At 49.2% G+C, this 23,205-nt stretch overlaps 1 protein-coding gene across 1 annotated transcript in view; it reads left to right on the forward strand.

Annotated features, from left to right (window-relative positions):
* The window catches only part of WNT2 (Wnt family member 2), a 43,046-nt gene that overhangs the window by 18,425 nt on the left and 1,416 nt on the right, over positions 1-23,205 (forward strand). The window contains exon 4 of the mRNA XM_062198575.1: positions 9,427-9,691. Coding sequence (XP_062054559.1) covers positions 9,427-9,691 — 265 coding nt within the window. The remainder of the gene's footprint in view (positions 1-9,426; positions 9,692-23,205) is intronic.

Consider the following 23,205-nt stretch of genomic DNA (forward strand, 5'->3'; position numbering starts at 1 on the left):
GAAGCTAAAATCTAGAAAAATAAAAACAGGGAAGGGGAAAAAGGCAGATGTGATGGGGTGACAACCAAGGTGGGAGCCCAGATTCTCTGAGAAAATTTCCCAGGGCAGGAAGGCACTGGAGAGAAGCATAGGCCTGAAGGTTGGGGTTAACTGACAAATCCAAGGGATACGGAGTCCCAGGTCCTTCCTCTCCACCCTTGAGCTTAACTCCTGGAAGTCTGTCATTGAACCTCCCAGGCTTTCCCGGCTCCTAGCCAGTGTGCTGTCCTCTCACCAGGAAGCAGCTCTCTCCGCTCCGCAAGCCCCATCTACACAACCAGAGTTTCCAGTCGCCTTCTATTTCATTCTTAAATATGAAGAGACTGTCCAAGGGCTGTCATCTCTTAGATTAAATTCAGCAGCATGAAAGAAAAAAACAACACCAAAAATTGCAAGAAAATGACTCCAGAAGAACAAGCAGTAATTGTAGGGACGAGAAGAGAATTTTAAAAGAGCCTAATTAGTCTCCTCCCGAAGATACAAGACGATATTAACATTCATAAATAAGAATGGGGGCTTTGGAAAAGTGACAACCAGAGCACAAGAATGAGCTTGGAGGAGAAATCTCCCACAAGTAAGACAAAAAGCCCAAAAGACAAATGGAGCTTAAGGGGGCCCAGAAACAGCCCTCCCCTTTTCCACTTGAGTTTGAAACCCAGTAAAAAAAATGGACAGATGGATGGAGTAAAGAATGGCAGTTTCTCTACTGGAAAAAACAAGGCACTGCACTGGTGGGTACAGCGTCAAGCACACAGCTTTCTGACACCCACTCCTGGGCAGACGCACTCCCACTGGCCTAAGCTGGGCACTGCAGCCCCTGCAAGGGAGGCCTAAGGCTGGATGGCAGGAGCAGATCATAAGCCATCTTTTCCCCAGTCTGGCAGAGTCCTAGAGAGAAGGAAGCCGGCCCATAAGTCCTGCTCCTTTCCCTAAATTCACCAGTCTCCTGTTCAGGGGAGAAGTGAGAGAGGGTGGAGAGAGCCAGCAGGGTTATTCTGATGGAATTTATCCTTCAAGAAGCCAAGGAGCCAGCATTGAAAAAATATGATAGAAAATGTAAGAGACATACAAGATCGATTTGGAACATTCAGCCACTGATTAATTAGAATGCCATAGAGAAAGATTTCTAAAAGTGGGGAGGAGAAAACTATTAAAGAGAATGCAAAAAGCATGAGTGTTCAGATTAAAAGGACAGGATTAATGGGGGGAAGTATCACTGTGGTATTTCAGAACATTAAGAATAAGGAAAATTCTAGAAGCTTTTGCAGGAAACAAAATACAAAGTGAAATGAAAACAACCCCCCAAAATCTGTTTTCCAATGAATCGGTCAGAGATCACACTTCCCACCTGCACCACTGGAGGCCAAGAGCCTGTGGGGCTAGCCCTCCAATGTTTCGAGGGAAAATTCTTTCCAATCAGAATTCTATACCCAGCCAAGCTATTAATCAAGTGTGAAGGCTGGATGACGACATCTTAGACACGTAAGAATTCAGAGAATGTATCCTCGGTGCACCTTGGACGAGTTGCTCAAGAATGTGTTGCAGCAAAAGCAGCAACAGACCGAACAGGGGAAGTGGGGCTTCGAGCAGAGCGGCCGGTCAAGGATGGCATGATGGTGGGGTTCAGCTGTGGAGCCAGGCCAGGTGGGAACAAGAGGATGCAGGTCCACAGGCCCCCTGGAAGTGAGGGGGAGGTGATGCGGCAGGTGGAATAATTGTGAGCAGGATGTAGTCAGTGGGACTGGTAGTAAACGAGAAAACCCCAAACATCTTTCATTACACAAACTGTGTAATGGACCAGAAATAATCACATGCATTAGGTCATGCAGTTAACAACACAGTCAGCCCTTAGCATTCACAGGGGGCTGGGTCCAGGACCCCCTGCAGAGACCGAAACACAGAGGATGCTCTAGTTCCTTATATAAAAGGGTGCAGTATTTGTATACAACCTACCCACATCCTTCTGTACACCTTAAATTATCTCTGGATTACTTGTAATACCCACTGCCATGCAGATGCTTTGTAAATAGCAGTTTTACTCTATTCTTTAGGGAGGAATGGCAATAAAAAAAGTCTGTTCATGTTCAGTAGGGCTAACTGCACACGAAGTAGGAAAGCACAGGGACAGGCAGGAGACAGGATCTGTGAAGTGCAAGCTACAGCAGGGAGCGCCCGGGCATCATGCCATTCCCGGGAGTCAGCACAGTGCTCAGGGAGCAGCAAGTTCAAGTTTTGCTTTTGGAAACTTTCTGGAATTGCATTTAAACACTTGCAAACAGCTCCATGCATTTGGGCCCTGCAGATACTGAGGCCTGACCAGACGGCGGATGCTTCTTGTTTTCATTTTTTTAGTCAGCTTCTAGATGTATTGTGGGAGACGTCACGGCAGCTCCAGATCAGAGGTCCTCACTCTGGCCTCTCCTGGTATAGCCCAAATAAAATGGCTCCACCCCCTCCATCAGCAGCTGTGGAGGAGGAACCACCACTCCCCACCCAGCGCCACTGGAGACCACAGGGAAGCTGCCCACTCCTTTGCAGCTACCCACGACCCATCACCCAAACCCAACCACAATCCATGACCCATGACCCACCAACCCAAACACAACCTGTGACTTGTGACCCACACCAAAACAACACCCACCCACAACCCACCAACGCACCCACACACCCACACACGCAACCCACCACTCATCAGCTGCCACCCACCCTTCATTGCCCATAAAGCAGCTCCAGCAGAGAACACCGCTTGTGGCAAACATTTTCTGGAGGTTCAGATCTCTAAAACAGGGTAGGAAACAACCAGGATTCCGTTTTCCTCATTCCTAGCAATGTCACGTCAGCCCAGTCGGCAGGATTTCTCACACTTAAGCCCTCCACACGTCCCAGGACGCCTGCCCCGGCAGGGCTCTCCTACCTTGTCCCGGGAGCTCCTGGGTTCTGAGGTCCTTCTCTCCCCCGCTCCTGCTGGAATCACCCTGGAGAACAGAAAGTGCCGTCAAGGCCTGGGCCCCACGCCCACTCCAGGGTTTGATTGACATGGGCTGGAACGACCCCCAGGTGGTTTTAATGGGTAGCCAGGAATGAGAACCATTGCTCCCCTCTCTCCAGTTGCCAAGGAGCAGTCTCAGATTTCCATTGTTCTCGTATGTGGAGCAGTTTGTACCTGTTTTCCCCTCACTTCCCAGACCAAGGGCTCCCTAGACTGCAGCCAGATTGTAAAAAAGCTTCTTGCCCTCCTCCTCTGTGTGCTGGCACCTGCAGGCCTTTAAAAGGGGGGCGTGCCACATGCAGGGCCCTGCGCTTCGCTTGCATCTCCTGACTTCCTTTCACGCCTGTAAACTGACCGTCCTCATTCTTCAGAGCCCCCTAATATTCCATTATTGGGTATAGACCATAATTTGCCTCATCATGTTCCTGTTGATCTCATCTGGGCTTTTGCTCATATTTTGCTATTGTTGATTGCACAGCAATGAACCCCCGTGTGGATGAGTGTCCTTCAAAACTTGAGCAGAGAGAAATAACCAGGCCAAAGGATACAAACATTTAAAATGTTGACAGGAGGCTGGCGCCGCGGCTCAATAGGCTAATCCTCTGCCTGCGGCTCCGGCACACCGGGTTCTAGTCCTGGTCGGGGCGCCGGATTCTGTCCCAGTTGCCCCCCTTCCAGGCCAGCTCTCTGCTGTGGCCCAGGAGTACAGTGGAGGATGGCCCAAGTGCTTGGGCCCTGCACCCCAGGGGAGACCAGGAGAAGCACCTGGCTCCTGGCTTCAGATCAGCGCGGTGCGAGGGTGAACCAACAGCAAAAGGAAGACCTTTCTCTCTGTCTCTCTCTCTCTCTCTCACTGTCCACTCTACCTGTCAAAAAAAAAAAAAAAAGGACTAAAAAAAAAATAAAATGTTGACAGGAGAGAGAGAATCTTCCATCTACTAGTTCACTCCCCAAATGAATGACCACAACAACCAGAGTTGAGTTGAGTCAGGTCAAAACCAGGAGTCCAGAACTCTATGCCAGTTTCCCAAGGGAGTGGCAGGGACCCAGGTACTTGAGCCATCACCTGCGGCTGCCCAAGGTGCACACTAGTAGGAAGCCAGATGGGAAGCAGAGCTAGACTCAAACCCAGGCACTCAGATACAGGATTCAGGCATCCTAAGCAGCATCTTAACTGCTGCCCCAAATGCATTGCGGTATCACATTATTTCAGCTTGCACTTCTCTGATTATGAGTGAAGTTGGACATTTTTTGTGTGCCTTTTTATTAGTACTTTGTATTTCTTCTGTGAATTCATTGTGTGACAAATTTGTGATGACTATTAGTTTGGAAAACAGTGTAATCCCTGCTGTTTCTCTTTCTGCTCTTCCCCTCCTCCCATTGTAACCAGGCTGTTAGATTATCCAGTCAATTCTTGATTATTCATGAGAATGGAGAGAAGTAGAGTATGCATAATTCAAACTTTCAGAAAATCACCATGCAAATTAAGATGTTAAGTGTGCTTTTACAAAGAGCACAGAACTGGAGTTACAGCCAGTGCTGCCGCGGTCCAGCTGAGTGACTCCTGGGATCTTCCTCCTCCCCTCTCTGGGCCCAGGTTTTCAGCATGTTAGAATGGGGACAACAGCTTGCTTCCCCTCACTGTGACAATTGTATAAGACAACAGGTAAACGAACCACCAAGTATACATCCTGCACCCGTGAAAGTCTTTATAAATGGTTGTTACCGTTAAAGTGTTCTCATAGCATCTGAATATTGGGCTTGCTCTACACTAGGATGCCCAGCTGGCAGCGTCTCAGTCCCAAATCGTACCTATACTATGCTTCCAAAAGGGGCCACCTTCCCGCTGATCTCTTAGTAGGGTTTTGTCTGCTTCAGGGTGAAGTTCAAGTCTGTACATCGAACCAACAGAACAGGTGGAGGTCATCCATGTGTGTAACTGAGCACTAGCCATTTGTGTGTTAACAACCAGGGCAGGGGACATAAGCCAAGCCAGGGGCAGGGAGGATAGTTCCCTCTCTCCCAAGGTTAACGGTCAGATAAGGCCTGTAGCAGATCTACAGTCAAGACCCGACTGTGATAGCCAGTTGCAGTGGGTTCAGTTACAGTTTCAGAGCACTCGGTAGTGAGGGAGGGCGGGTCCAAAGTGTGCTCAGTCAGCAGCAGCACCACCGTACCCTCCAGAGCCTGGGTTCCTGCATCGCCCACCACTTCATCTGCAGCTGAATTTTGATTCTGCACCAACTGCCCTCCTGGCCTGCAGTCACTACTGCAAAACATAGCACCTCAGAGAAAAGATATTTGTCCTTTGTGTCTCTCATGTATCCCCAATTTAATTTTTTTAAAGATTTATTTATTTGAGGCCAGCGCCGTGGCTCAACAAGCTAATCCTCTGCCTTGCGGCGCCAGCACACCGGGTTCTAGTCCTGGTCGGGGCACCAGATTCTGTCCTGGTTGCCCCTCTTCCAGGCCAGCTCTCTGCTGTGGCCCGGGAGTGCAGTGGAGGATGGCCCAAGTGCTTGGGCCCTGCACCCCATGGGAGACCAGGAGAAGCACCTGGCTCCTGGCTTCGGATCAGTGCAGTGCACCAGCCACAGCGTGCCGGCCGCGGCGGCCATTGGAGAGTGAACCAACGGCAAAGGAAGACCTTTCTCTCTGTCTCTCTCTCTCTCACTGTCCACTCTGCCTGTCAAAAAAAAAAAAAAGATTTATTTATTTGAAACACAGAGTTAGAAGTAGAGACAGAGAGAGAGAGAGAGGTCTTCCATCCTCTAGTTCACTTCCCAAATGGCTGCAACTGCTGGAGCTATGCTGATCCGAATCCAGGAGCCAGAAGCTTCCTCCAGGTCTCTCAAGTGGGTGCAGGGGCCCAAGGACTTGGGCCATCTTCTACTGCTTTCCCAGGCACATTAATAGGGATCTGGATTGGAAGTGGAGCGCCAGCACTGAGATTGGCACCCATAATAGATGCTGGCACTGCAGGCTGGGGCTTTAACCTGCTGCGCCACAGTTCCAACCTTATCTTAGCAGTTGATTTATGTGAGAGGCAAAGAGAGAGAGAGAGAGGGAGAGAGAGAGAGAGAGAGCTTGCATCTGCTGGTTAACTCCCCAAGGAGTTAACAGGACAGGGCTGGGCAAGGCCAAAGCCAAGCATCAAGATCTCCCCATGGGTGTCAGGGACCCAACTACTTGAGCTATCTTCAGCTGCCTCCCAGAGTGTTGGGAGTGGAAATGGGACTCAAACCCAGGTTCTCCAATATGGGATGCCAGTGTCTTAACCTGCCAGGCAAAATATCTTTTCCCTTAATTATCTTTTTTAAAGAGTAAAGAAAGCTTTCTTCCAAGCTTGCAGGTTGATTTCTCCTAATATCGTATCAGCCCAAATTGAATTAACACTTGCCCCATGCTGAAGAAATTCAATGGTGGGAGAGTGAGGTTACTATTATTCATTTAGGCCACTGTGAGGTCAGAGAGAAGCCTGACCTCTCTGCCGTCCAACACCTGAACATAGCTGTTGGTAGGAAAGACAGGAAATGGTGGCTACACCTGATCAACAGCATCTGTCAGCACCACACGTGTTTGTAAGGATTTAAAAGGCCTATTTAGAAGAGTCATTTTAAAATCAGTATTTTCATGTTAAAATGTCAGCTTTGAAGTTTATAACATGGAAACTTAGCATGACGAAGAGAGTTCAGTAATATTTCCTGTCATTTAAAATTTTTATTTATTTATTTATTTATTTGAGAGGCAGAGAGAGAGAGAGAGAGATCGAATCCACATCCACTAGTTGACTCCCCAGGTACCTGCACCAGCCAGGGCTGGCTCAGGCTAAAGCCAGGAGCTAGGAACTCAGTCCAGGTCATGTGCATGGCAGGAACTGGAGTACTTGAGCTATCACTGCTGTGTCCCAGGATGTGCACTGACAGGGAGCTGGAGCTGGATCCAGCAGCTGGAGCCAAGGCTCAAACCCAGGCACTCTGCTGTGGGATGTAGGCTTCACAGCTGGTGTCTTAACTGTCAGGCCAGATGCCCACCTCTCCTGGGACTTTAAAAGCTGGGGGTATGACTTAGGTGTAAATAACCCAGCTTTAGCAAGAATATGCTTAGAAGAGGGAGCACACATGAGGAGCTGCCAAGCACTTAGCGCACTTAGAATGGTGTCAGTTCTGAGTGGGGCTGCCACAGCCCTCAGGAGGGGCCTGCGGGGGGCCCAGTGGGGAACCAAGATGCCCCTGCTAGTGCCGTGGCTGTGGCAGAGGCCTATACTCCCACGCATCCCCTCCTCCCAAACACTTGGCATAGGAAGCCCAGAGGAGGTGAGCACATGGCGGAGTGCTGTTCCTGGGAGGACTTTGTTCTATGACGTAAGACATCCTTTGAAGATGCCCGGGGTGCTGTGAGTGGGAGGCTTCTTCCTGCTTGCTTCCCTCTCCTTGCCCTTGCTGAAGAGAACAGATTTCGAATAGAACAGAGTCCGCTCTAAGAAGCAAAGCCGGCACCAAGGCCGGGCCTGGGAGGACTGTGAATGCGTTCCCCTGAGTACACAGAAGGCCACCGTGAGGTCTCGGCCATCCTTGCCCCTTCAGCTCTTGAATACTTCTGACACATTTCCAGGCACGTGGACCCATTGCAACTGACATTCTGGAATGAAGAACACCTCTGTACCCCTGGTTCTAGTACAGACTCAGACAGAAACTGGAGCCTGTGTAAGAGGCAAGACCAGGTGGAGCACCAGGGCAAAGCCACCAGGGGGCAGGCCACTGGGGAGGCAGCTGGAATACCAGTGTCTGTGTGTGCCCTGGCAGGGCAAGGGGTGGGCACAGGAGGTGCAGGGAGCTCCCTCCCGGCTGTATGCTCAGGCCATGTAGCCCACATCCAGGCCAAGTACAGCAGCAGCTCAGAGAACGAGCAGTGTTGAATCTCCCACCTCCAATTAAAAAAAAAAAGTTGCCCTAAGAATTTTGGTCAGAGCAGCACTTTGGAGAATGTCTGTCATCTAGGGGGTTTACTGCGCTGTCCACCCTCCTCCCAGAGACCCCCCCTGACTTGGGGACACAAATCAAGATGATGGAGGCCTCGGCAGGCAGGCTTTTCCCTGCCCTGTTACTGAGCCAAGGTTCAAAGCCGCAGTCTGGTGAGATCTCTGAGGTCAGTGGCCCGCAGCATGGCCCTTGGTTGCTTCATGTGGCTTTGGGTGTCTGATGGGCACTGCCCCTAACTGTCAGTGTATTAGCAAAAGCTCTTTTAATACTTAGCTGACATGGGGGAACAGATGATCTGAACAAGGAATGATGCTAGCCATGGGGAGGGAAAAACACAATTCTGAAAGTGGTGAACCAGGAAAAGGGACCAAGGGGTAGATTTGAGTCAGAGTGCTCTGAGCAGAATCCATTCATTTGTACAAACTGAGTGGGAAAGACTTCAGCATCCACGTGTGTATCCAGCCGTTCCACATTCCAGCCCTGGACCCCGGGCCAGTCACTCACTTCCCTCCCCAGGCCCTGGGTGCTCGGATTGATTCGAGGACCACCAGGTGCTTCTGCATGAAGGCAAGCCAGGGGCAGAGGGGCCAGAGCAAGGTTCATTTGAATCCAAAGCAGGACCCCTGGAGAGTTCTAGGTGCCCTCCCCCCAACCCTCGCTCTGTCCACAGCGCTCACACCCCCAGGAGAAAGACTTCCGTGTTGGGAGCCAGCCAAGATGGGCTTTCCTCTACTTCCTCTCTAAGAATGGACAGCAAACTCAGCCCTGTCTTCTAAGCCAAATACCTGGGCCCAAGCTGAGCAGTGTAGCCTCTATAACTAATGTCACATCAACCACAGGGCGGCTGCCTGGCCTTTGCGTGCCACCCAGCATGGTCTGCCAGCAGCCAGGCACCCTTGGACAGCTGCCGCAACCTCTCTGTCATGCTCCCTGACCATCTGCTGCATAAGGCAACACAAGGCTGTTAGGAAGACTCGGGTCACTAAGACAGTGGGTGTAGAGCACCAGCCCAGGGCCTTCAACAGGGACAGCAACCCCTCAACAGTGACATTGACTTTGCCTGGTGTATTGAAAGATCACTTAACAATTCCTTTGTTAGTTTAAGAGTCTGCATTTTTGATATGCTAAAGCTTTGATTATTTAGAAAATACTCTAAGTCACTCCCTCCCTCTTCAAACCAGCCCTGTCCTCTCTTCAGTCAGCAGGGATCTACAGTTAAGCATTACCCCCTCTCTGCGAGTAGCACCATGTAGCTTAAGGGAACTGGCAGCAACAAGTGATCTGTCCTCCTCGTCTCCCAGTCATTAGCCCCAGGTTCCAGCATCCTGCTCGCTCACTCCGTGGTAAGGGAAGTTGTAGCAGGTGTCACAGGCCTGGGGCCACCTCCACTGACCTTGCCCCTGTCCTCTCTGGCAGGCTGTAAAGCGGTTCTTGAAACAAGAGTGCAAGTGCCATGGTGTGAGCGGCTCGTGTACTCTGCGGACGTGCTGGCTGGCCATGGCCGACTTCAGGAAAACGGGCGATTACCTCTGGAGGAAGTACAATGGAGCCATCCAGGTCGTCATGAACCAGGATGGCACTGGTTTCACTGTGGCTAACAAGAGGTTTAAGAAGCCAACGAAAAATGACCTTGTGTACTTTGAGAATTCTCCAGACTACTGTATCAGGGACCGAGAGGCAGGTAAGTTCAGAAACTTCACAGACCTGCATCCTTGCGATGATGGGTCCTCCACAATTGGCGTGAGGTTCTGTGTCATCAGTGCCAGCTCTCCAAGTGTAGCCTGTGACCTTCAGTTTCAAAGTTCACATCCCTTCTAATTCATATTCAAAGTGTGCAAGGGGCTGGGTGGGTCATGTGCAGATTCCAGAGAAATGGGAACCCAACAAGAGTGTACGTAGTGGGCAGAACGTCAAAAATATGCAGGTTAGTGGAATTCTTCACACCCAGCAGAATTCTGATGAGTGCACTTGTGTACTCTTTGTATGGCCACCTGGCACCTTTCCTATAACCTTGAGGCCCAGAAGTGAGAGCTTTGCCACATGGCTTCCCACCTTCATGACCATGGGACAGGGTCCCAAGGCTTTCAGCATAGCCTCTTCTGAAACGTGCCCTGCTTCACATTCTCTTGTGCTAAGGGCTGTGTATGAGGTATCTCGTTCGTTAAAGCCACAGCCCTGCCCTTCCATTCTCCATCCTGAATGTGGAACACGGTCAGCTTCGGCACAGCACCTGTTCTGCCTGTCTGGTTTCACACATGCGCTTTCTCTACTTCTCACCCCTCCCGACTGACACTGAACCCCAGGCTTAGCTCATCCTTTGCACAGACTCTGGTACAAATAAGGATGAGTGCAAAGAACTGATGGGAGCCCACAGCTCACTGTGGCTCAAGCCAGTTTCTCAGACTTGGTAGAAATCAAGGGAACTCATCCATCAGAATAAAAACTGCCCTCTCATCTAAATTCAGACTTTGTTTTCTATTCCAAAATAATTGCAGAGGGATCCACTCACAGAGAGCAGATGGCAGTCAGCTTCTAACAGTAGACTGACCAAGAAATAAGATGAACAGGGAATGTCAGAAGAATGCCCAAGCCTCGTTTTTGCCCCCGAGTGCCTGACTTTGCTTCATGGTGCGATGAGCAGGTTCTCTGTTGCCCTGAGCAGGTTAGGACACGAAGCCTGTGGATTAAGGAACACAGAGCAGAAGGACCCGATGCTGTGCCCCCTGCATTCCTGACATGCTTTGGGACCACCTGTCAGGCCAAGCTTTCCACCGAACCACCAGGAAACCTGAGCTTTGCTCCAGGATTGTCCCAGTGGCTGGCTCCCTCTCTGCCACTAGCCAGCAGTTTAACCCTGATCTCCTCAAACCAAGCGTGGGGGTGATGATACCTGGATCCTTATAGGTCCCATGTGCTAAATAACCCATGCACAGGTACTGGACTGAGGTTACTGTGTGCATGATCTCTTTTTAAAAGATTTATTTGTTATTTGAAAAGCATAGTGGCAGGGAGAGAAGCAGGAGAGACAGAGTGATGTATCCACTGGTTCACTCACCCAAATGGCAGCAACAGCTGAGGCTGGGTCACGCCAAAATCAGGAGCCTGGAGCTCCATCCAGATCTCCTCCACGGGAGGCTGGGCCCACGTATTTGGGCCATGATCTGCTGCCTTCCCTTGTGCATTAGGAGGAAACTGGATCAGAAGTGGAGTAGCTGAGACTCAACCCATACGCTGGAATTGGGATACAGGTGTCCCAAGCAGCAACTTAACCTGCCCCTGCACACAAGATCTTATCGAAACCTTGCAGTAGCCCCATGACATCACTGCACTGGAGTTAGTAACTGGACACATACACATGCATCAACAAAAAGAAAGTGGCTCCTTGATGATCTGCACCAAGCAAGCACCAGACTAAGTTTCTGAAGTCAGATCAGCAGCCCTAGGTATCATCGTCCCCACCGTACAGCTCAGAGATGCGAATGAACCTTTCCAGAGCTCATGCGTAGGAGGGGACAGATACCTGAGGCTGTGCTTTGACCCTGACACTGCACACTTGCCTCTCCCTGTCTTACAAGACCTGGGTATGTAAAGACCTTGTGAAGCACAGATTTTATTTCAAACGTAAAGGATATGGCTTCCCCAGCACATCATTTCTAGCTCACTGAATTACAAGACTTCACAGTGATGCAGTTATACTTTGTCATATCAACTACCTCATGGATAGTCAGTGAAATAAGGACCCTGCTTTTAAGGAACTCTGAGTAATCCTCACTGCCATTTCACATTACTAAGTTATTCTTGCACACTCTGCTTTCTGTACTCCCTACACTAGAACATAATTCTGTTTCTGGATCCTAAAATAGCAGACATATCTGTAGACCCCAGCCCGTGGCAAGGATCAGTCTACGTATTATGACCCCATTTTATGGGAGAGGAAGGGGAAGCTGTGAGAGGTTCAGGACTATGCCCAATGACTTGAGGTTGGAAAGAGGCTGAGCGACATTTTAACCGGAGTCTGTCCTTACAGCCACTTTACTCTGTCTCCAGCTGTACCAGGCCCAAGGCACACAGCTCCAGCGGCCTGCTCTCTGAAGGAAGCTGCATAATTTATTTACTCTCTTAATTTATTTTATTTTTGCTTATCTGACCTAAAATCATGTGCATTTGGTCTAGTCCACTGTTTTCCAAATCGGGGCCCCTTCAGAGACCCAGTGAATCAGAACTTGGGGCTGGGGCGAGGCCTGTTCCTGACTTTCTCTATGCTTTTCAACTTTAAGCCCATCAAAGTTTGAAAAATCCCTGAGTTAGATAGTCTATGATCCCTGGCTTTCCCTATTAGATAAGAAGTCCCGGGAGACATTCTTCGGGCAGGGGGTGCAAGAGGAAGTACCTGATCTGTGACAAAGGAAAAAAAAGTTTCTTTAAGGAGCTCTAGATAATGGTCACCCCAAAATATCTTCCTGCCCAGGCTTGCTCACATTAACGCCCTAGATCTTCACCTATCCTCTTCCCAAAACTAAACACTTTACAGTGATTTTAGGCATCAAAGCTTTTGCTGGAATTAGCTTGACAGAGGTCACAAAAATCAGCCTTCTAGCAAGTTCTTGAAATTTCATGACCACATTAGTCCAACTGACCAGAAGAACCTCAGAGTCAAGTCCTTGGGGGTGTTCCGAGTGAGGATAGATTTAGCCGGGGCAAAATGGGGGCCACTTGGTTGAGATCTTGCTAAGAGTCAGGCTTTGTGCTGCACATTGTCAGTGCCTTTTCATAGCAGTGAGAGAAGAGATCCTGAAAACTTACGCAACTTCCCCAAGATTGCATGGCCTGGAAGTGGTAAACACAAGAAACAGCACTGCTTTCTCACCATGCTACTGACCTCCTGAAATTGGAGGTATATGTGGGAGAGGGAGGTGCCGTGTAATAGAGGTAACACTAGGACACGGCAACATAATGGGAGTGCCTATGGACAGAAGAGTCTAAGTGACCACAATCAGACTTCACCCACGTTTCTACTAGGTCACCCTGAACCCCTTTCCAAGAGCCCTTCAAGTTTTCAAGAGTTTCAAAGTCTTTCATTATTTCTAAGAAATGTTAAACCCAAAAACCTATTATGGAAGATAGGTTATGGCAGGAGCATCAACAAAGCACATTTGCCCCTAGTCTTCAACTGAAGAAAGTGAGCCCTATGATGCTCAACTATAAATACTCCCCATGCAGCTCAGATCTGGAGTGCATGCAATCGTGTGATGTGCATGTGACATTCTGCAGGCCAAATCAGAGGCTAGATCTTGAAAGCTGGGCTTTCTGGGATGAGCATTCTGCGGTTCTGTGGTTATCTACTCTGGTCATTGCCCCAGGCATCTGTAAATCAAAGGAGCCCTTCAGTTAGAGATAGGTTCATCTCTCAGGAAGGAATGCTGCCTCCTCTCCAGAGAGAGCATCTGCACCTAATCACAGGCCACTTTCAACTGGCTACGATGCAAACATCCCGACCTAGGCCAGAGGTCACCCTGCGGTCTCCCCACCGGCTTCAGGAAGCAGGCAGCTCCACGTCTTCTTCAGTCAAGTTCAAAAAACAAATAGAACTCAACAGTTGTTGAACTCGTTGCTAGCTGAACACTTGATAACCAGCTAGTAGCTGAGGCTGAGAGTGGTGGAAGCTCTCCAGTCTGTCTGGTTGGTCCACATAAGACACATTTGGCAAACAGAACTCAGAAACCATGGCAACACAATCCCTGTCATGGGGGTCAGGGATGGGTATTCCAAAGAGGCCCTATGGTGTGACCTGGTTTTCAGGACATTGCAAACGCTGTGCTTGTGTCCCATGAGATGCTAAACATCAAGGAAACAGCACAGCAGCCAACAGGACTTACTTACGTAAGGATTCATCCATTTATCTGAAAGGCAGAATGCCAGAGAGAGAGGGAGAGAGAGAGATCCTCCATCTGTTGGCTCACTCCCCAAATGGCTACAAAGACCAGCACTGGTTCAGGCCAAAGCCAGGAGCCCAGAATTCCATCTTGGTCTCCTATGTAGGTGGCAGGGGCCTACGTACTTAGGTCATCTTTCATGATGACTGGAACTGTTTGTGTCATGTTCCCTGGAACAGCAAGTTGAGAACCACACAAAATCTGCTCAGATCAGGTAAATTCCTAGGCATGTTGGTGAGGCACCACAGGTTACCGATCACTTGGTTTCTTTTGTGGGGAATTACCAAGTACCCCTTTCCCTCATCACTGATCCCCTCATCACACACAGCCTAGGAACACTTCCGTTTACTCTTAATTAATTAATTTGCTGAATGAAACTGTTTCTCATATTCACATGCATTAGCGGGCATTTACAGAACTCATAAGATGTTAGTTGCCGATCACTTCCTTGGATGAGATAAAAAAAATTCTCAGATAAGTGTAGGAGCTGACTCGATTGCTTCTAGCTGCCACCTGTCACTCAGTTCTTTGAGCCTTGGAGGGGCCTTTTTTACTTACTGCTGCTGTCAGTGGGATCACTAGGTTGTTCATCTGATTCCATTGTCAGCATAAGCAAAATGCATTGATGCCCAGTGCCGTTTTCTGTTGCCAGCATGAACTGTAAATCTGTGCTATTTTTCACAATGTAGACTTAGTAGAATAACTATATTTTAAGGATTCAGTAAAATGCATCCTAATTTGAATTAATTGACAGTGGCAGTCAGATTGAATTTGTGAACACGAACAGGAAGTTTTTTTTAAGAAAAAATTTTCCAGAAAAAAACAAGTGTTCATTTTTCTTATTTCCCATTCTTCATCATAATTTGAACTTCTAACAGCAAATCATTTACTAAATAGATGTCCTTTTATAGAAACATAAAGAAACTCTTCTCTAATTACCATATTCATGTGGTGCAAACAAAAGGGTGGCATACCATAAAGGAATGAATTTGCTTACTTTGTTGAAGCTTTTCCCCAGGAAACCCATTTTATACCAGCTAATCTTTTCTTTAAAGCTATGCAAATTTCAAGTTATTAGGGAAAGCCTTGCATTTTCAATGAGAAGACTTTGGTGCCACAGATTGTACCCATTACTATTTTTACTGGTTACTAATTTGGCAGCCATGGACAGATTAACTTCTCTGGTTTATTAAGATATGGGTGTTTCCATCTAGTAATTTCTATGGCTCCTTTAATTCAATAAGTGGAAGAACTATTAACTAATTTTGTTCTAAGTTTGCAATAGCAGGATGTTATCAGGATGCCACAAACTCCTATAAGCTGTTGTTCTGGATTTCTGACATTCAAAAATGAGCCACATTCCTTGTGTGTGTTCCCTGTATAACCATAGAGAGATCTGAATAGTAACAAAGGTTTAACCTGCCTCTCCCACCAAAGCACTCAAGGTCTGGGCAGTCGCTTGTGGGAGAAGTAAGAGTTCCCTCATTGGGCAAAGAGAGGACTGATCTTAATTTTTTAGAAGTTGTTTTTAATTTAATCCATCAGAAAATGCATGCTGACCATGTGAGCACTATGCCATGTACAGAAGAAAGGAGAAAGTCTAACGCCTGTCCCTGGGTAGACGAGATGTTGAGAAATGACAGTGCATGGGTCCTATTGCATGATAAGCAGTAGGCACATGGTGCCCTGTGGGCCACAATAAAGAAGGCCTGGATCTGGAAGGATGGAGGGGAAAGGCCAGTGCAGCAGGTGAGAATGACTCAGCTCTCTGAGGAGCCTGTCTCCATGGCTGTGACACTGGAGAGTCGTGTCAGGGGCAGGGGATCGTGGGAAGACAGCCTGGTCAGCGGGTGCAGGTGTGGGCACCGGGAAACACACTGGGGAGGCTATGTGGTGCCAGATCCAGAAAGGCTCGCAGGGTCTCATCATGACTTTCATTCATTCTAGGATTTGCTCATTTAATAGGACATGCATTCCTGTGCAATCTGGCTGCTCCAAGTTAGAAAAACACTGACTAGAAACACATGAGATGAGTGGAGACAGTGCCTTTCCTAAGTAGCTTTTGCTGTGCAATCCACAGTGTGAGGAAGGGGTGAGTCTTGCAAGTAGATGGATATGCGGTCTCCCATGTTTGCTCTTTAACATTCTTTTGTTCCCCCAATAAATCTGTGTCATTAATGACAATGTGTAAGTCAACGAGAGGAGAAACAGCCTATTGGCTGACAAGCTTAAGTGAATCTTGCTTTATGCCCTAATGGTCAACATATGGGCCTCTGTCAGCCTGGAGTGGCAAGAATTTCCAGAGGCATGGGCAGAGAGAAAGGTTGGAGAGAGAGAGAGAGGTTGGAGAGAGAGAGAGAGAGAGAGAGGTTGGAGAGAGAGAGAGAGGTTGGAGAGAGAGAGAGAGAGAGAGGTTGGAGAGAGAGAGAGCCTTCCTCCAGGCCCAGGAGGTATGGTCTGGGAACTATTAGCCAAAGCCCCCTGCTCCTCCTCTGCTGTCAGGAAGATGCATGTCGGTGGAGACAGAAATGTTTTAACACTGGGAACCCTGACTCCATTGTTAATTCTATCGCTCTGTGGACGGGATGCTCAGTTCTGTAAAGTCCCCTCGGCATTGTCTACAGCATAACAGTCTCAGCTCCTGCTCTTTGGAAGCGCTGCTTCTTAGGTCTTCCTTCTCCCCAGGCCTGGGCCAGGTGTTGTGCCAGGCAGGGTGAAGACAGCACACAGAGGGAGGAAACAGATATACTTGGCTGGCTGCAAGCAGCACTTGCCACAGCACAGATGTTACTGAACCTTCCAGGCTCAGCCTGGATTTGTGGACTCTGAGTTTAGGCAGGTGATCTCCTAGGAGTTTGGGGTACAGATGACAAAAGGTTGGGGTCTGAGTCTGCAACATCACATCTGGAGTTCGGGTGGGTCCCTACCCCAGGAGGTCATGCATCTGGGCACACTTCAGAAACATCAAGCAAAGGGAAGTCAGGATATCAAGGGTCCACCATGGTAGTATCTTCTTAAATCAAAGTGCAGAGAGAGTGTTATAGAGCAACATGACTTGTGTTAAACATGAATGCATTTATCCTTCTAAAAAATCAGTTGGAGAGACTTTAATGATTGAACCAATAAGTGAAAATATTTTTAAATGTCTCCTGTGGAGTACTCCAAGCCATCACGCATGGTTTTTTTTAAAAGCTCCTATGTGATGAAAATATTTACCCTCTAAAGACCCAGTTGGTTGTTGGAAGTGGCTCAGAGAACCTGAACGTCTAGAGAGTTAGACAGGTGAGTAGGCTCAGTAGTTGCATTTTGGGTGAGAGAAAACTGGTGTGATTGGCTTCCCTGGGTTCTCTGTAGCGAGGGCTCTGCTGATGTCCTCACCCAGGGCCACAGCAGTGACAGATGTCAAAGCCACAGCGAGGACCCACATGCGGTGAAACCGTACATCCTGGCATTGCAAAGGAATTATTCTCATTCTTCAGAAAGGATCCTGGAATCTGGTAGGAATATCTGTTCAGGAAAAATGCAGCATGAACTGCCAACACCGCGTTAATCAGCCTTTTCCCTTTTCTCACATAACTTTAGGTGTTTTAACTGTCTGCAGTATATTGTCAGCTGGCAAAAAGGCCCCCACTCAGCAAAGCTAAATGACAGAAACTTGGCAAGTTCTTCATTTGATACAAGACTTCAGGGCGGGTGTTTGGTCTAGCAGTACAACACTGACTAAGACTCCTGCATCCCATATCAGAGTACCTGGGTCGAAGTCCCAGCTTTGCTCCCAACTCCAGCTTCCTGTTAATGCACACTCAGTGGGGCAGCAGATGATGGCCCAAGTAGCTGGGTCTCTGCCACCCACATGGGAAACCCACATTGAATTCCAGGATCCTGGCTTCACCCTGGCAAAGCCCTGGCTATTGGCATTTGGGGAGTGAACCAACCAATATGAACACACACACTCTCTCTCTTTCAAAATACATACCTGCAGACATACATATTTTTAAGAAGACCTCAAAAAGAGAGCAGGAAAGCTGCCAAAATGCTGTCATGTGGTATTCCAAGGGAGTCAGCTCTGCAGCACCTGGCAGGACCCAGGGTGAGCTCCCCATGGATGGGGAGAATGTCCCAGCAGCCTTGATCTTGACCTCTGCAGGCAGACATGCCTGGTTTCCAATTCTGAGCCTGCCACCTGCTGGCTGTGTGTTCTTGAGTAAGTTACTTAGCTTCCCTGAACCCCCATCTCCTCATTTCCATGTTGGTGATGATAATAGCACCTGCCCTAGAAAGCTTGTGAGAGTTAAACGTGGTAATGCAGATAAAATGTTTATCACAGGACCTACTTCATGTAAGTGTAAGTGTAAGCCATAAATATTGGCTCCAGCTGGGAACTACTAAAGAAAGGGATTAAGAGAGAAAGGTAGAGGGAAAGGAAGGAAGGAAAAAGAATGCATGGAGAAGAAGAGCACAAGGAGAGAGCAGGTGACCTTCTCTGTCCATCTGCCTAGAGGTGAAAACTCACCCCATGGGCTTGCAGGTGCAGCCCGGCTTATTTCCGCAGCGGTTCCATTGTGGCCCAGGCAGGGGTGAGTGACTCACTACTTAGTACCTTGGTATATTGAGGACAAAGCTCTGAAAGAGTGTATTGCAAATATTTAGAACTAAACAAATAGGAAAATTATAAAACTCAGTGGCTCCCTTTAATCTCTCTCTCCCTCCCTCCCTCCTTCCTTCCTTCCTTCCTTCCTTCCTTCTCTCTCTCTCTCTCCCTTCCTCTCTCTCTCTCCCTACCCCCCCTCTCTCACACATACACACATGCCACGCACAGTCTTGATTCTTTTATTTGAAGCATAATGATAGTGCTCTCTGTTTTGGAAAGACTGATGGGAGGTCCTTAAGACAGTATAGCCCTACTGCTGTCAATAATTATGGGTTTTTAGAAGAATTCCATTATCATAACAGATAATAATAATGGGTTTTAGAATAATTCCATTATTCTTACACAAGACCAGCCAGTTTTGCCTAGATTCTGCCCCTGGGAAGTGCTCTTTGCAGAGTGTGGATGGAATGGCTGCTAATGGAGCTAATGGCTGCAGGTATCCGTCAGCCCCTTTGTTCCATGGCCCATGAATAGAAGGTTAGATCCAGGCTCCAAAGCAAGACCAGCTCATCGCCCATTGCCGGGCAGCTTTATCCTCTGCTCCCAGCAAGGCTGCTCTTGCCCCCTCTGTGGCCCATTCCATGGTGTCCCCTTCCCCAGACCTCAGAAAGGCTTGGTGTGGCTCCAGGCTGTGACTTCACCACTGCTCTCACTTTGGTGGTTCTCAGTTCTCAAAAACCCTCTCATCTCGGGGCCCTTGTCACATTCTGCTTGGGTGGCCAGTGGAGAGAGGCATGTTCAGATGAATCGTGTTTTGCAGCATATACCAAGACTGACCCACTGAGCCAAGTCCTTGCCCTAGTCTTTGTTTCCTTAACCGAAACCACGTCTGTGTTAAGCTTTAGTCAATGGTCATTGCACCTCCCTCTCTGAGTTCTGATGGTGTTGAGATCAACACACTGAGCACTCCTTCTATTCAGAGTCTCGTTCAGTATTCTGTGTTTGGGGGACAAAAACCACCATGGCCATTCCCCAAGGCTGAGTTGGACTGAGCTCAGATTCCACCAGGCTTCGGCCCCCAGGGGGAAGATCACCAAGTCAGATGTGGTATAAGACCTCCAGGCTGATGCAGGAATGGGGCATCTCACCCACATCTCACCCCACACCTCGCAGCCCCAAGGGCATGAGGAATTCTAGTTCATGGTAATAGGAATGCATCCATGTGTCAACAAATGCACATCAGTGGAAGGGAAGAATGTCTATTGGTGTGAGGAGCTTATATGGAACCTCAGTGGGGCCTCTTTGGAACCACATGGGCACATCTTCACATCCACCAAGAGTCTCATTCACAGCCTTGGCATCATTACCACCTCTGAGCAAAAGACTCCCAGATCCCAGCCTCTCTGCTGAGCCCCAGGACAGATTGTCCAGTGACCCTCTCTACCTGGATGGCCCACAGTCAGTGCAAACTCCACAGGCTGAAAACTCAACTCATTACCTGCCTTCCAAGCCAGCCCTCCCCCGTGCTCCCCACCTCAGGGAACAGCCAAGCCCCACACCTCCCATCCTCTCCCATCCATCTGCTCAGTCACCTGCCCCTCACCTCTTCTCATCCACGACTCCCCCCGGTTCTCACCACCGCCTTCTTCGTCCAGGCCACCTCCTGTGTCGCCTGGAACACCTGAAGCCTCTCTAACTCATCCCCTGGCCTCACTCCAGCCCTGTTCACTCCACTGGGCATGGCACTCACTCACAGTGACCCTCCTGAGCCCAAATCCAGTCATGCCGCCCTTATGCATCAGGCCCCTCAGTGGCATCCCGCTGCCCTTGGGTGAAAGTTCTTGCCCCTTAACCTGTCACACAAGGCAGCCTCCCCTCCCCTCTCCAGCTCCTCTCCTGCTACGGTTCCCTGTGGAGCCCTGCGTTCTAGCCTTGCGGGGTATCCCTCTGCTCCTCACCTACTGCACATGTGATTTCTTCCTCCTCCTTCTCCTCCTCCACCACAGGAAAGTGCACCCATCACACATGCCCAGCTCAATGAATTTTCTCAGATGAATGCACCATAGAACCTGTGCCCAGGGCAAGCTGCTGAAGAGCCCAGGATTCCAGAAACCTCCCTCACATTCCTTCTCCCTTCCTCCAAGAGAAGTTGCCACTCTGACTCCCAACAGCCTTGCTTGGTGTCCCCATTTTTGCACTCTGTATAAATGAAAACCCAATCTGAGATGGAAGCCCTGGACCAGGCATCTGTTGCTGCCTAACAAGCCACCTAAAGTCTCCGTGGCAGTGAGTAGCCTCGTCGGCCTTTGCAGCTGCACTGCCCTTTGCCTACACTCGCTGTCCCCGTGTCCTCTCCTCCCATTCACTCTTCAGTGCACTGTATCTGTCCATATTGTCCTGAGTTGGTGCCCATCCAAGGTCACCTTCTTGCTGTGGAGACCATGAACTTGTTGCAGTTTTTTCTGACTAGATGCCTGCACCCCGGCTCCTCAGTTCAGTGAATCACCAGGTTCCAGTGATTCTCTCTCTTTAGCATACCAGGCATTTGTCCTTCTTCTATCTCCACTTTCTGTGTCTGCCCCAGACTATATCAGGGGCCTTGAGCCTCACCTCCCTCCCAAACTCATCATTTAACATATTTCTCCTCAATTGAAAATCTTGACTGGCCCAGCACCCACAGAACAATAAAATCCAAACGGTAACAAGGCTTGAATCCACTTGAACCTGTCGCTCCAACCTTTTCCATGCTGTTTGCCCAATACACACTCTGTGCATCAGCCACAGTGAACCTGCATCTTTTGTGAACTTGCCCTTGGAACATCTGCCAACAGGTTGGCTCTTGCCTGGGATGCCTTTCACCCATTCGTTCCCTGCAGATCCACGCATCCTTCACATCCTGTCTCCTCTACCTCCTCCTCTGTAGAAGTGAGCAGTTGCTCGCTCTCTTTCTCATCCTGTTTGCTGCTAGGAATACGAAGAAATGTCATTGTTATAATATACTTGCCTCACACCCACCTCTTAGGACAAGCATTTCTCTTTGCTTTGTTCACTCCTACATCCCAAGCTCCCCGAAGAACTGTGCTCAGCACATAGTAGGTACTCAGCAAGCACTTGCTAGGTGAATGAATAGAGGATCGAGGTTATTATGTGAGGTATCTTCATGCATCATCTCATTTCCCTCCTCACCATGAGCCCTGTCCCTATTTTACATTGGATGAAACTGAACCTGACAAGCTTAAAGTCAAGTTGGCACACAGCAAAGCCAGGATTAGAACCCTGATATGTCCACACTCTAAAGATTCTACTCAGTAGAGTCGAAGCTCAAGATCTTCAGGAAATGCACAATTATCCTGAAGCAGGGGACATCTCTCTTTCCGGATGTCTCTGTTGACTTGTTGTGAGTCCCTGAGAGTAGGAACTGGGTCCCAGTTATTTTACCTCCTTCCCTGCTCCCCCACCACTTCCTCCAAAACCCTAAGCAAGCGGCGCAGTGTCTTACGCGTGTTTGTGTTCACTAAATGTTTACTCAATGAAATAATGGGTGTGCTGTGAAGAGGCAGCATTTGGCAGAGCATCCTTTTTGCACAATCAGTGATTTTGAGCGCTGTCCTGATGGCTGCCCCGGGTGCAGGCCCAGCTGCTGCCGCTTCTCCGGCACGATGCAGGCTCGGGGCCATCCCTGGCTGACCCCCCCTCCACCCCGACCCCAGCCCTTTGCCATCCTTCCTGTCCTCGTGACATTCCCTGCTTGTCTTCCGGCTCTCGGCAGCCGAGCGCGCAGAGACGATCCTGCTCCACCCTCTCCTTCTCTTGACCCCACGCCCTGCTTGAACCTTGCTGCTTTCCTGGTCACTCTGGACAGCAGGGCAACATGACATTTCTGCAGATAACTGCACAGAGCCGACTGAGATAAACACACAGTCACGAGGGGCTGGAGGGCTTAAGAGGAGGGAGGCAGGCCTTGTTCCATGGTAGAGGGACTGAAAATGAACTGTCACTCTCTTTACTTGTTGACTGCAAGTAATAGCAACTGGAACAGTTTAAGCTCCAAGCAGAAATGCACAGGGTCTCTAGTACGGCTGAGGTTGGACTGCGGCCCGGACTCCAGGAGAAATGGAAGCAGACGCAGAGGGCAGTGCAGGATCGGGACAGCGTGCTCTCTCTGAATGACTGCTCGTTCCTGTCCCACGGTGGATCTCCTCAGGGGTCCACAGAACTCAGTGTGCTACGGAGATAGCCAGTCTGTCAAAACCACACCTCTGCAGGGAAACCCACGTGATGGGCCAGCCTGCGTCAGGTGCCCACCCTGCTCCAGTCACTGGTGAGCAGGGTAGTGGGGTTGCAACACAGCTGCCAGGCACCCAGCTCTGGAGCAGGAAGAAGTGGAAAGGATTGTTGTAAGCTGGGCAAACACTCCAAAAATATCCCCTGCACTTAGTTCTGTTGTGCGATCGTGTCCCTGTGAAAAAGTTCTGGTGCTTTCTCTCTTTGAAAATCTTCCCCAGAGTGCCTCCATGTGGACTGCCACTTAACCAACGTGACCCACGGGTGCCGTTCCGTAGGGAACTAGCAGCAGGTCTTCAGTGCCTCACACAGTCTCTGTGTCCTGCTAGACTGCTGTGGGTTCCATCAGCTGCGCTGCACCCTTCCTCCCCAGGCTATGACACAAGC

Source organism: Lepus europaeus, chromosome 1, assembly GCF_033115175.1.
Source record: "Lepus europaeus isolate LE1 chromosome 1, mLepTim1.pri, whole genome shotgun sequence".
NCBI lineage: Eukaryota > Metazoa > Chordata > Mammalia > Lagomorpha > Leporidae > Lepus > Lepus europaeus.